This window comes from Urocampus carinirostris, chromosome 19 (assembly GCF_059441175.1).
Source record: "Urocampus carinirostris isolate Australia breed hairy pipefish chromosome 19, RoL_Ucar_1.0, whole genome shotgun sequence".
In the NCBI taxonomy this organism is placed as follows: domain Eukaryota; kingdom Metazoa; phylum Chordata; class Actinopteri; order Syngnathiformes; family Syngnathidae; genus Urocampus; species Urocampus carinirostris.
Genome location: NC_142367.1, coordinates 5,965,805 through 5,980,441, shown reverse-complemented (window position 1 = coordinate 5,980,441; position 14,637 = coordinate 5,965,805). Strand labels below are relative to the sequence as shown.

Sequence of the window (14,637 nt, the reverse complement as noted above, 5' to 3'; positions counted from 1 at the left end):
AACCTCATGCAACAAAGGCATGACTGACAATAATTTTTTTTTAAGGAAAAGGCTAAAAGCTGTTACATTGTAAAAACAGAAGTTGCACTTATTTATTTCTATTGTTTGAAAACACCAATTAATTAGTATTGATATCACATAATAAGGTTGTGGAAACAATCATTAATCAGTGAAAAATGAATCAAATGTCACGACCAGAATAGAAGGAGGACCCAGGTGCGTAACGTTACAAGTTTATTGAAATATAGAAGAAAAGATCCGGTGCTCGCTGGACACGGGAAACAAGCCGCTCACGGGATCGGAGCGTGTTCCGAATGCGGAAGTGGATCTTCCAGAGCGGGAGATCGTAGCGTAGTTAACGGAAAAATAGGTCGTTAACCGGGACGGAAGATCAGAATGTAGTTGGGGTCAAAAAATGGGTTGCAGCAGGAGACAAACGGGGAAATCAGGAACCGACGAGTGGAAAACGGGTAACAAAACAGGACCAAGGGGAGTCAGAGTCAAAAATGCTTGCCTTGTGAAAACAGAGGTTCATGGGCAGACTGACAACAGGCGAGTGAAAGGACTGACAAAATGTACAATTACATACTCGCCAACACAACCGCTTTTTCAAATTTGAATAACAAAAAAATATTGAGTGGTTAGCGTGTCAGCGGCACAGTTCTGAGGTCATGGGATCAAATACTCCTGTGATTAAAAACGCATTTCAAAGAACATAAATATTAGGAAATCTGGTTTCACAACTAATTCATAAATGGTTACCGTATGTGGCAGCATTTTGTTGTAGTTATGCATTTCCGGATGTATATATCATAAAAGTGCACTAAATTATAATGCACAATTTGTAATCTCTAGAAAATGTGGGGTTTTGGTGTACCTTACAGTCCGAAAAGTATGGTATTTTAGTAATATAGTATTTGGTTTCTGTTACATTGATTCTTTTGTTATAACTGAAACAGTTGTTGTCGTTAATGTATTTTTTTTTATACTGTTAAAGGTTAGTTCTTTTTGCACTTTGACTTAATTTTCAAAAAAAATGTGACATGGAAGGTATTACACTTGTCACGTTTACCTAGTTATATTTGTATTTTTGTTACACGGATTTGTTTTGACTCTCTTGACTTTTGTTCTGAAACAATTGTAATACAAATACTTACAGTATATATATTTTTATCCTTTGATGTTGTAGTTATTTGGATAACAGTGGAACGGTGTGGCAGGTAAGTCAGCTGTTGTTTGCAGATGACACAGTGCTTGTGGCTGATTCTGAGGAAACATTGAGAAGGCTGGTAATGGAGTTTGGAAGAGTGTGTGATAGGGTGAAGTTATGTGTGAATGTTGGGAAGAGTAAGGTGATTAAGTGTTCACGTGATGGAGTGGGCATGGCGTTAGAAATAAGGTTGCATGGACAGATGCTGGAAGAAGTTGAAAGCTTTAGGTACTTGGGTTGTGATGTGGCTGCAGTTGGTGGAATGGAGTGTGAGGTATTGCACAGAATGAATCAAGGAAGCAAGGTTTTGGGTGCTCTGAGGAGAGTGATGAGCAACAAAAGTATGAGTATGGATGTAAAGAGAGAACTGTTTAAGAGTGTGATTGTGCCGACTGTGTTGTATGGTGCAGAAACTTGGAGCCTGAATGCAGATTTGAGAAAGAAATTACATTTTTTTTAGATGAAGTTTTTGAGGAGTATGTTAGAAGTGATGGATTGAGAAATGAAATTGTGAGAGACAGAATTGGAGTAGTAGCAGAACTGAGCACGCATGTGGAAGAAAGTACTCGTTTGGTTTGGACACATGGAGAGAATGGCTGAAGAGTGAACGTTGAGGATCTAGAGAGCAGAAGTAAATAGAAGGAGAACTAGAGTAAGGTATTATGAGTGCATTATTGAGGTCTAAATGTAGTGGAAGCTAGAGCTTTTGTTGGTGATAGGAATGAGTGGAGATGGGCAGGGCACCTGTACGATACAGCAGGGGTAAACCAGTGAAAGCTGTCAGGCCCTGCTGTTGAACAGAAGATTGTGTTGCGTGTAACTTGACCCGAGTGACATGCCCGCTTTCTTGTGTCCCGTTTCATCTGGAGGGACGAAAACATGACCAATTTGGGTGCCGAGGTGCTTAACTTGTTTGGGCGTTTGGGTTGGCCATGGTCCAAAAAAATGTGTTTGTGGTTTTTGCTCCTTTTCCCTTTTTATTTTCTTTATTTTTGTGTATGTGTTTGTCTTGCTGTTGGTCACCTCTCTTGAGGGATATGACCAGGGTGGATAGATATATATTTGATAAAAAGACAATTCTTAAGCTGTTTTTTTCAGTAGTTATTCTAACAATCATGAAATTTCCAAACAAAAAGTATCAGTATCAGATCGATGTTGGTCAATACTATACTGTATTTACTTGAATCGGATTGATACCAAAAACACCTGAATCACCTACTCCTAATCCAAAGATAATAATTTGATTAGAAATGTACATGTAAAGAAAATAGTCAAATAAAAGAGGCTACAGCAAGAATATATAATTTAATGAGTTCAAATTCAATGTCAATAGAGTCACCAGCTGCACTATTTGTTGATGTTGGCATCCAATGAAATATTCAGACACCTGTTGAAACATCAAGCATGAGCACACTCAACTGTTTTTGTTGATGTAAGCGTGCCAAGAGGGGGCCCACAGACCACAACTAAGTCAGAAACGGGTTCATCATCTAATTGACAGCTCTCCTCTGTCCTTGACGCTGCAGAAGTAAGTTGGGCGGCTTCACTGAAATCCATCCACCAAAAGGTGCAAGCCAGGAAGAGGGCGGCCGAGGCCACAACTGCACTACAAGCCAAGAAGACGTAGAAATATTGGCCTGTAGAGTCTACCAGGATTCCTGCGGGAATAATGATTTAAGAGAAATTATATACAGTGTTCGGACTAACACGTTACAAAGGAACGCAATTACTCGAGTACTGTAATGCGTTATGAATACAATTTTGTAACTCCATTGTCGTTATTAAATGGTGTTATTGCGTTTTTACGCTACTCAATAATGCAAAATCATGAATTATAATGTCCTCTAACAGTTTAATGCTTCTGCATCTCTCATATTGTCACATGCAACCCTCAATCCACCAGCGACATAGCAAAACATGAACACTGCTTTCTCAAACTCCGTTTCTCTCTTTCTAACTTTCTATTTCTCAAACTCTCTCTCTTTCTACATTTCTTTCTCTCTCTTTCTCAAACTCTCTTTTTATACCTTTCTTTCTCAAACTTTCTCTTTCTACCTTTCTTTCCCCCTTTTTCACTCTTTCTTTGACTTTTTGTCACACTGTTTCCCTCTTTTTTTCCCCAGTCTTTTTCTTCTCTTTTTTTCTTTCTTTCTCTCTGTCCTTCTCTATTTTGCTCATTACCTCTTTCTCCCGTCTCTCATTTCTCTCTTTTTTCCCTTTTCTCAATTTCTCTCTTTCTCCTTGTCTTTTTCTCAATAATCTACTAGTATGGCCTCTGAGAAAGTTTTTTTGCCACCAGGTGGCCCCTGAGCTTAAATGAGTTCGACACCCCTGGTGTAGAGGTTTTCTTCTATTTCTTTTCGTATCTGCTTATTTTAAAGCAGTTTTAGGGGGTCGGCTTCAATGAAAGTATATACGGTAATTTGGTAAATTGGTTATAACTAAATTACTTTATAAATGAAGTAACTAGTAACTAACTAATTAGAGGTTTTCAGTAACGTGCCCAACACTGATTAAAACTTCTACATTGCTCCACTTTATTCAAGCACCTCTAAGCACAATAATTTTGGTATACGAAGGCAAATCCAGTTTGAGCGGGCTGTGTGTACATCCATTTAAAGTTACAGTAACTAAGTATACAGTGCGTTTGTATGATCAACAATCCTCCTTATGAAGCAATAATAAACCTAACATTTTTAAACAAACACGTTTCATTTTTCTTTATTTAATGCGTGGTCTATCGAGTCCAACTGCCGAGAAATATGGAAACAATGGCAAGCATTTTCAAGCATTTCACACAAAGTTCAAGCACTCTTCCTTGAAACCTTGAAAACATAACATTAAAATTGCAGTATTTTCAAGGATTTAAAACACCCGTACGAAAACCATGAATATGTGTTTTATAGCTGTTCACTTGTATGCGTTTGGGAGGATGGGTGTGGACCAATTCGTTTTTAATTATTACATATCGGTAACATTTGCTTGTTAAGCGAGAAATTCGAGCTACGAGCATGATCCTGGAACAACTTAAGCTTATAAGAAGAGGTACCACTGTACTGTTATTTCGGCGTCAATCTTACCGGCCAGTGGTGGGCCAAGCAGCAGTGTGACACTCTCCATGACAGCCAGCAGGCCTAATGCCGAAGCGAAGCGTCTCATGTCCACCACCTCCATAAGGACGGTATACATGAGCGACCCCACAACACTCATGGAGAGCCCGTAAAGCAGCACGTAGCTCAGCAGCACCGGGAAGGTGGCCCCAAGGCAGCAAACAGCGTTGCTCAGGCCGTTGATCAGCAGCGCACCGGAGAATACGTACACGTGCCGGCCTTGGAACCACGGTAAGCTGAAAATGATACCAATGGGTGGGCGCACAACAATGTTGACCAAGCCCAGGACGGAAAGCAAGGATGCCGCCCGACTTGAGTCCATGTTGTTGTCGGTGGCGTAGGGCACCAGGTAAATGAGAGGCACCACAAAGCCAAGCATGGTCCACATGATTGCAGCGGAGTAGACTCGATAGCGTCGGTTGTGCAGCAGCTGATCCAAGGCCATGTGTTTGCTCACAGAAGCCAAAAACCTGCCGCGCAAAGGACTAGTGTTATCGACGGATATCTACTACGTTTATAAGCAAGAAATAGTCAGATTGAGATAAGAATTAACATTTTTGGACCAATCACAATAAACAATTTACAGTAATCCCTTGTGTTTTACTTTTTGCTGTTTCTCTACTTCAACGATTTGCGTAGCGCGTGCCGTTCTGAATTTTGATTTGCTGACAGTCAGATTTTCCCGCGCTTCAATGAATGTCGCCACAGCGTCGTCTGGAAGCGTGCGGTGCAGCAAGTTAATGCAATGTCGCCAGGTTTTAAGAGCCCGCGGCACTGCAAGGCGGTCATGTCTCAGGTAGCATGCAGCATTAACGGCACGAGGCTGCCACGTCGTCTAGAGCGCACATTAGAGGTAAGATTTATGGCCCGAGCCCGAACCCGAACCCGAACCCGAGGCAATTTCGGGCCGGGTCGGGCCCTGAAATGTCAGTCATACGGTCGGGTCGGGTCGGGTTCGGTCCTGCTTTTTTTTTTTTTTTTTTTTTTTTTTTTTTTTTTTTTTTAAATTAATTAATAATGTGTTAAATGTTCATTAAAAATATATACTTAAACCATGTATGGATACTAGACCAAGGAATACTTGTTATAAAATAAATAATTTGGATAAAACGGAGAAGGAGCTGTAATCGCTATTTTTCCGACTCCTATGGAAATTCCTCCCCCCCCTCCGATTTTAAATGAAAAAAACAACAATTTGTTTACACCGCGGGATCCAATGCAACCAGGGTTTCATTCACAATAAAAAAGACATTACATACGGATATTATAGTAAATCAAATAAACATTATTTGTGTACAATTAGTTGTGGTTGCGGAAATCATAGCGTACAGTGACGTTGGTGACTTTTCCATCCGCGTTAAAAAAACGCATTTTGTAAAATACGATCGCGCTTTATTGTTTAAATAAACGCGATCTCCCAATGATTATAATTAGCTCGCTTTATTTTGTTTTAAAGCGTATTATATAGAATACGATCGCTTTTGTCGGAAGCGTACATTGACGTTGGTGAGATTTTCATCCGCGTTAAAAAACGCAATCTGTAGAATACGATCGCGCTTTATTGTTTAAATAAACGCGTTATATAGACTAGGATCTCCCAATGATTATAATTAGCTCGCTTTATTGTTTTAATAAGCGTTTTATATAGAATACGATCAGGGGGGGGGGGGATTTGCATAGGAGTCGGCACAACACGTCAACATCCCCTCTCAATGAAAGTGCTGCGCTAAAATCTTAAAGGCGTACGACTACTGCTGCTGTGGATTATGGCCCAATGATCAAGTCGTCAAAATGACGGACGCCTTTAAATGTTTTCGCTACCTCAAAAAAAAAACCGTCAATGACAGATTGCAGTGCAGACACAGAAATATAAAAGATGTAAATGTTTATACAGTTTTATTTAACTTAGGCCTAGATGTTGTAACAAAAGGCAGAGTTTAATTTGTTATCATAAATCCCCCCTCCTTATAAATAAAATATGTCATTTCGGGCCCCCTCGGGCCGGGCCAGCAAATCCAGTTAATTAGTCGGGCCGGGTCCGGGTCGGGTTTAATACCCCCCGGGCCTGCGTCGGGTTCGGGTGCTTTTTTTGGGCCCGATCTTACCTCTAGCGCACATGACCCCTACAGGGAGTTGCTAAAGGTAAGACCATAAGCCTGAGCCCAAGTTCGATTAAAATTTAAATCATTGTGTTTGGGTTCACAAGGAGACAGACAACCATTCACACCCTTATTCATACCTAAGGACTATTTGGGCAATTGCCTGTTGGAAACAAGGACTCCCGCCTGCCGAAGATACAGTGAAAGGTGAATCAAACTAAACTTTCGCGCTTATAGGCAATCAGCGTGGAGAAGAGTCAACTACTGCATGCTAGAACGATTGTCAACAAACTTGCCGTTATGGAAAAACTTTGGGCAATGGCGTTTGAGGATTTAAGGATTCCAAAGTCAAGAACACAACAGAGACCACATATAACCCACAAACTTCATTTGATGAAATTGTATTTTGAATTACTTGGCACGGGGATCGATGTGACGTTTTGCATTAAATGTTACGATAGCGACCATAGTATGTTGCTATTAGTACATCCGCCTCACAGTTCATTGGTCCCGGGTTCAATTCCAGCTAACGGCCTCCTCATGTGGAGTTCACATGTTCTCCCCATGCTCTTTGACACTCCGGTTTCCTCCATATTACGAAAACATGGCAGGAATGGGCCCAGCATTCCCATGACTCTCGTCGAGATAAGCGATTTGGAAAACTAATGATTGTGATTTTGGTATGACTACATTTGCGCAACAGAGGATGCAACAGGAATCGAACCCGGATCGCAGCGGTGAGAGCGAAGAATCCTTATAGCTAGATCACAAATTATGTACAGTGGATGACATAGGAGAAGGCATTATATTTGATCTCATAAACAAACTACTTTTACTCATTTTACTGTATTTAGTTATATCTTTAAGGACGATTTTGTGTTTTCTCCATTCTCTAACAGCAGGTCCCATGAATAAAAATAGTGTGATGATGAGATTGAATGCATTTTCCTTTGCTATTTATATTCCTAGAGGTATAATGATTACACAGTGCATTTAGAATTATTATTACTAATATCATTAGGCCGAGCCACAAGGATATTGTCAGCGATAAAATAGTTGTGGTTCAGAACAGGTCGGGGACCACTGCATTACCGTATTTAATAAATAAGGGTTTCTATTTCAAAGATTTTGACTGGGACCTTTTTGAAGCGCAAACCCAACAAAAACAAGAGATTACTGTATCCAGTTTTATTTGTCCTGACGCACCCTGACCCAGTCGACGGCTCCACCGGCGCCCTTTTCAGAGGGCGCATGACGGCACCGCAAACGCAGCAATTGAGCAGAAGGCCACCCAAAACCAGAAAGCTTCCCCTCCAACCTAGCTCACTGTGCAGAAAGTTGGCCAGCAAAGGAAGCGTGCACAAGCCCAGCGCCGTACCCGTAGAGGAGATAGCATTAGCGAAGGCACGGCGCCGCACGAAATACTGACCCAGGATGGTCACGGCAGGCTGAAAGCTCAAGCAGAAACCCAGACCTGTGAGCACACGCAATGACAACATCTGGTTTACAACAATTAAAAAGACATCAATGTACAGTGGTACCTCTTCATACGAGCTGAATTTGTTCATCCTCGTAGCTCAAATTGCTCGTGGAACCATCAAATTTTAATTATATGAAATTATTTTGTTTAAAATGGCCCGGTTCAGACCTTCCAAAAGCATGCACGTCAACCCTAAATGGCTAAAAAAAACACATCTTCCAGATCACTAAAAACACATTCAAAAAGTAATTGAACATTAAAAATACAATGATGAGAGAAATAAAGATGATATTATCAAGATAAAATGAGAGTCTGTAATGAGGGAGTCGCAGTAACGAAGGTGTGTATGTGTGTGTGGTGTGAGAATGGGGGGGGAAAGATGTGACTTTTGACAAATACGTGTAAGCACTTACTTGCACACTTTAGATCAAAGTTACAATAACTTTAAAAAACATAAACACAAACGTTTTTACATCATACCATTTTTAGAGTATTAATTATATTTTAATGAAGCTAAGTGCTGCAAGAAACGTCTGTGACTTTGTAACCTGCATTCTCTGCTTTCTCATGCCAAATCACAGTCAGAGTCCTCTTCTTGAATTTCTCAGAACCGGCCATTCCTGGCCTTGAAATACATTCTGGTTGTACCCAACACTGCCTCAAATTTCCTGGTCTTTGTAAATTGATAACAACTTCTGCCCTCTGTGACGGTATCTCCCGCTAGCTTGTTGACACGCATCACCAATAATAAGACTCCATCTCGTCATGAATAGTAATTTGCAGTTTTGAAAGAACGGTCAATCCCCTGGTCTGTTTCATAGCATTGAGGAGATCTTTCCGATTCTATGGTGTACAAAATAAAGACTCTGACCGATCGGGCTACTTAGCTTGGTCACTCACATGAATACCATGATGGTCTATAATTTCCTGCTCCGTTTCAATCGGTTTCCAGTGGTAGCCACTGGGATTGCTCGTGAACTAAATTTTCTTTCGTAAAGCGGGCAAGATTTTTTGTTTAAAAATAACTTGTGAATCGATACTCTTGTGTGTAGGGGTGCTCATATAAAAAGGTACCACTGTAGTTGCTTTGCGCTTACCAGTGACGAAACCGGCCGTGAAGAAAAGTTGGCCGATGGAGTGGGTAAAGGAGCTGGCGGCCATTCCAAGACCACTCATTACTCCGCCTAACATCACGGTGACTCGGCATCCCAGACGCTCCACTAGCACACTGCACACAGGCCCTAAACCCACATGAAAACAAGTTACAACGTAACTACAATCTAGATGGTAAATATTTCGATGACACTATTGTGCTCTGCTAGGTTCGTAGATCAGTGTTTCTAGAAATATTTTAGCCAAAGCAGACTTTGACATTGAAAACCTAGAGGCACACCACCAGAAGAAAAAAAATAAAATATAGGTGCTGGAGTTTCACTTTTTCAAACATTTAAAATTCAAGGCTAAACAATATAAAGTGGTTCACATCAACCTCCTTGAATATAAATCATTACTTGTGACCAATATGGCTTTGGAGGCTCATTAAGCAAGGGCATAGTTATGACATTGACGGGCGGGATGTGTCTTGCTAGTACGGCATTACCAAATAAACAAAAACCTTGTGAAAGGCTGGGTAAAAAAAATAGTAAAAATAAAACTGACAGAGAAAAAGACAGAAAGAGAGAGACAGAGACCAACAGAGAGCGGGAGGAATCGAGACAGAGAGAGGAAGACAGAGACCAACAGAAAGGGAGAGAGAAAAAGAGAGCAACAAAGAGATGGGAAAGAAAGACAGACAGACACAGAAATTTAAATACACAAAGCAGAGAATTAGACTGAGAGATAGAGAGGGACACAGAAAGAGAGACAGAGACCAACAGAGAGGGAAAGACATAGATAGATGAAAAGACACAGAAAGAGAAGGAGGGAGAAACAGAGTCAGAGAAAGACAAATACACAGAGAGACAAAAACAGAGAGACAGAGAAAAAAAAAGATAAAGACAGAGACTGGCACAGAAAGAGACCAACAGAGAGAGGGGGTAAGGGGGGCAGAGAGATAGATAGAGACCAACAGAGAGATAGGGAGAAAAAGAGATGAGAAAAAGACAGACACCAAAAGAGGGAGACTGGGAGAGGGGGGACAAGGAGATAGGGAGATAAAAAGTAGACAGCAAAACACATTAAGAAAATCAGAGATGACGCAGAAAGAAAGACAGAGACCAACAGATAGAGAGGGAGAAATGAGAAAGAGGTAGAGAGAAATATACAGAAAAACAGATAGCTGTAGAAAGAGAGAGGGAGAAACAGAGACCCCAGGAAAAAGAAAGACAGGGATGGACACAGAAAAAGAGTGACAAATGACAGACAGAGGGAAAAAGGGAAAGAAAGACAGACGGACACAGAAGGAGACCAACAGAGAGAGGGGGGATCGGGGGATAGACAGAGACAGAGAGCAACAGAATGGCAGAGAGGGAGAAACTGAGACAGAAAAAGAGAGAGGCAGGAAGAGAAATGGAGGTAGAGAAATAGAGAAAGACAGACCGACACAGAAGGACAAAGACGGAGAGAGAGAAAAACATAGACAGAGTGAAACAGAGAAACAGACAGCAAGACAGTGAGAGTAAGACAAAGATGAACACTAAAAGAGAGTGACACATAAAATAGAGGCAGATAGAGGAAAAGAAAGATGGATGCAGAAAGAGAGGGAGAGTGAGACGGACACAGGGAGGGATAGACTTCTGACTGATTAGTTTAATTATAAATGATTTTCTTAATTATTCTTGATACTGTTACTTTTTTCACTTTAGATCCTATTTTGTGTAAGTTAAAACCTTGAGAATAGCGGAATGTTTGATGCAATGTGGCCCTACTTTGCCTTGAACCTAACCTACGTCAATTGAGTTTGAGACCCCTGATTTATATTGTCAGACTAAATGTGCTATCTTTTTGTAGCGCTTGTGTGTGAAATTGCCCGAGTGACGTTTTTGCCGACCTCCTGCATGGAGCACGGCCGTCATGATGGATGGCACCCAAGACGTTTGACTGTTGGAAGCGTGAAACTCCTTCTGCAGGTCACTGTAGAATATGCCCACGCAGGACGGGAAGGCCAACGTGAGCGCCAGAACCAGGACGGTGGCCACCAGCACCACCCAACCCCAGCCGCCATCAGGGGCCTCGTCCAGATCAGCCCCAGGTTTTCTGGCCACCCCGTTGCTGACGTGCCCATTTCTCTCACTGCTCATTGTGCACAGATGAGGATCCAGTCGCTCTCACCGCATCTGCTGGCCATCTACCTTTTGTTAGGCAAGTATATATGCATGTAATCAGTCATAATTCCGTCATTGTCATCAGAAATGTATGAATTTCAAACCTTTCAACTTATATATTTTGGGCCATTTTAAAGTGTGTTTACTGTATAACAATTTTTGTACAAGATTTTTTTTACTTTTTTAAATTATAAACTTTACCCCTTGTGCTGTGGGCTTAATGTTCGGCTTCAGGTTGGGAAAAGCAAAGGGGAATGAATGGTTATTGTGAGTGTGTTCTTCACTCTAGCCACTTCCCACCTGGGGCATATGGCTTGGTGTATAGATAGAGAGATGAAATAATCAAATGAAAAACTTGCTTTTTGTTAGACCGATCTCGTATTGCCCATTTTGTTGTTTGTTTCTAATGTGGGTAGTCTCAGTCACCTGTAGCAAACGACAACATCATAATATTGTCGTGGTACAATAGAAAATGTCATCCTCGATCAATCATTTATTTTTGCATGAAGAGACCAAGCGAGATAGTTGAAAACTGGACCGTGTTAGCAAGCAGCTTCGAGTTATGTCTAACAGACAAGTTTCAATAACATATAGCTTAGGAGGTAGAGCGCTCGTCTTGGGATCAAGAGATCGCAGGTTCGAATCCCGGCTCCTCCGTGTTACATGTCGAAGTGTCCTTGGGTAAGACACTAAACCCCTAATGCCCCCAATAATAACGCATGGCTGCACTGCCGCTATTAGTGTGTGAGTGTGTGTGAATGGGTCAATGTGAAGCACATTGTAAAGCGCTTTGGGGAGTCTTCATTGACTTGAAAAGCGCTATATAAATGCAGATCATTTCATTTGATATCTTATTTTCCATTTCTTTTTTTAATCCATGCAGTTTTATTCTTTAAAATTACATGAGTAATTTGAATATGGTTGGATCCCCAAACACTAGGGTTGTAGGGGCAAAAACAGCCTGGTGGCGCTCATCCTGCTCCAGGACAACATATGTTTCCACCGGTTCCTGAACCAGGGACCTTTCGCGTGTTAGGCGAATGTGCTAAGCAGTGCACTACAGAATACAAAATGTAAAACCCTTTACAAGACAGAGACCTTTTTAGCCTTTAATATGTAAATATAAATGGTAAATGGTATGCATGTATATAGCGCTTTTCAAGTCAATGAAGAACTCCCAAAGCGCTTTAAAATGTGCTTCACACTTTTCCCTTTTACACACTAACTAATCGATAGCAGTGTCGGGCATGCAAGGCAACTACCTGCTATCAGGGGCATTAGGGATTCAGTGTCTTGCTCAAGGACACTTTGACATATTTCACAAAAAAAACGAACAGTGTTTTCGCCACAAAGTTTGTTTTTCAACAAAAATATGAAAGCCAAAATTGATGCAATATGTATTGTACGGTGTGATAGTTAAGTTTTTGGAACAAAATTGTTTCTTCAGTGATTTAGGATCTAGTAAATGCCGAGGTACGGCTTATCCGTGAAGAGCGGATGACTTAAAAAAAAACAATGGCAACCAGATGATGTGGGTGTTGTATCAGAGTCAGATCAGGAGGCTTCTCCTGCTACTGGTAACCATGTAAACCAGGCGTATCTGTTTCACCTGGGGTGGGGGGTTAGGCGCAAACCCCTACCCAAAATAAAACTGCTGGGAAAGGGATAGATACCAGTAGCTGGAGAAGCCCCTCTATCTAGCAGCTGTTGAACGGTTGTCTTAAATACTTCTTCAAAGCACTGAAAGCAAAATGTAAACAACAGAGATGAATTGTTTGTTGATTCAACATAGACTATCTGTTTAACCTTCGTTTTGTCCACATTTTAAAGACGATATTTGTACTTTTTTATACAGCTTGCATAGATATGTGAATAAAAACGTTTCATTTTGTCTGCGGTTGTGACAAAACTAGAAAAAGTCTTCACATTCAAGTCACAAAATGATCATAATGGGGAGTTTTTCTGGATGGCGTGTCTATTTGACCTGAACACAACACGATAGTTAAAACCGTGCAAATAATGTTTAAGATCGTCGTATCTAGCTCCACGGGCGTTCCCGTGTTTACGTTCTGTTATCGGGACGGAAATTGGCCCAGCTCGAATGCAGCAAGGGGAACCACAAATACGCAGTTGAAGCCACAAAATCAACCACAAACAAAGGTCAGCTATGAAAAGTCAGCAGACATTTAAAGTCAGCTTCATTTGTGAGGTATTCTTGTTTTCCCGATTGCCGAGTTGTGCTGTGTTTGCATCAATGACGTACAGGGCTTCCTCCTTTCACTATCCATTGTGGACTTTTTTCCACGATCACGTTCATTTTGGGGCAAAATAAACAATAATACTCTTAGAGTTCGTGATGGTAACGACTCGAGTGCGATCTGAAAGCGCCTCAATGTAAAAAAAATGATAACAGAAAGAAAGGATGAGCAGGAAGTGTAAAATTTACTACCCGGAAGTTGGTGAGGGAGATAGAAGACGAGTACTTACTCGTGTCCCGATTCCTTCTCTGTTGTTGTTTGTTCATCATTACAAAATAAGAAGAAGATAAATAAAATAACCTAAACAAGAAATGAACGAGGGTGGTTTTGTGAAATGACTAGTGGGGTTGCGCAGGGGGGCGAGGTTTGGAAAGCACAAATTCTCACATGTAGTCCAACGTGCTGCTTCTCCTCACGCGCATGCGCACCTGGCATGCCATTTTTTTAAATGCTATTTTTATTGAACATTGCACGTTTACAAATAATTTGCATGAAACTGTTTAACATTACAACGTTATCAATTCTCAAGGGGAAAGATAGTGCTACAGAAATACAGAAGAAAAAATGATTCAATTAAGTGAAAATAAAATAAAGAATGATGACATATTAAACTCAACACACTGGGCAGATCCTTAAAGGGTAGGTGTGTAATATTTAGTGCCTCCTGGTGGTACAAAAACACCTCAGGAAAAAAAACATAGATTTGCATATTATGCGAAAGTACCTAATATTACCAATGTTATTCTTTATTTTTTTTTTTAGAAATATGTTTTAAATAGTGGAATACCTACCTTGGGTCCCCACCATGCTTGTCTGGCGACTTGCCACTAGGCTGTGCTCTGTGGCACTGGTTTTTGTTCGTATTAGACCAGGGGTCTCCGACGTGGTGCCCCCCACAGGCAGCTGAGGTGTCCTGAAATTGTTCTGAAGATAGCTGGGCTGAAAGTCCTGGGTCATTGTGATTTTCTAGTAAAATTACGGGTCTATTTAACCCTACTTTCAATAATTAACCCGGTAATAACATAGTAGCAATATAGTAATGACATACTAAGTTGTTATTTTAGAAATGCATATCAAACTGTGTACCCCTTTGTACTAATTAGTAACAAAAAGTAGCCCTCGACTTGAAAATGGTTGGAGACCCCTTGATTAGATTAGTTTTGTCTCTCATAGAATGTAATCTTGGTTAATGATTGTCTTATAAAGTTATCATTACA

At 40.8% G+C, this 14,637-nt stretch overlaps 1 protein-coding gene across 1 annotated transcript; it reads right to left on the bottom strand.

Moving 5' to 3' along the window:
* Positions 1–2,496: 2,496 nt before the first annotated feature.
* LOC148346991 (monocarboxylate transporter 6-like) lies at positions 2,497–13,836 on the bottom strand. The gene is made up of 6 exons (XM_088324064.1): positions 13,650–13,836; positions 10,889–11,189; positions 8,997–9,140; positions 7,626–7,893; positions 4,291–4,790; positions 2,497–2,868 (listed from the first exon to the last, which is right to left on the bottom strand). Exons 2-6 carry the CDS (start codon positions 11,136–11,138, stop codon positions 2,609–2,611), a joined length of 1,422 nt encoding a protein of 473 aa, XP_088180190.1. The 5' UTR covers positions 11,139–11,189; positions 13,650–13,836; the 3' UTR covers positions 2,497–2,608.
* Positions 13,837–14,637: the final 801 nt, after the last annotated feature.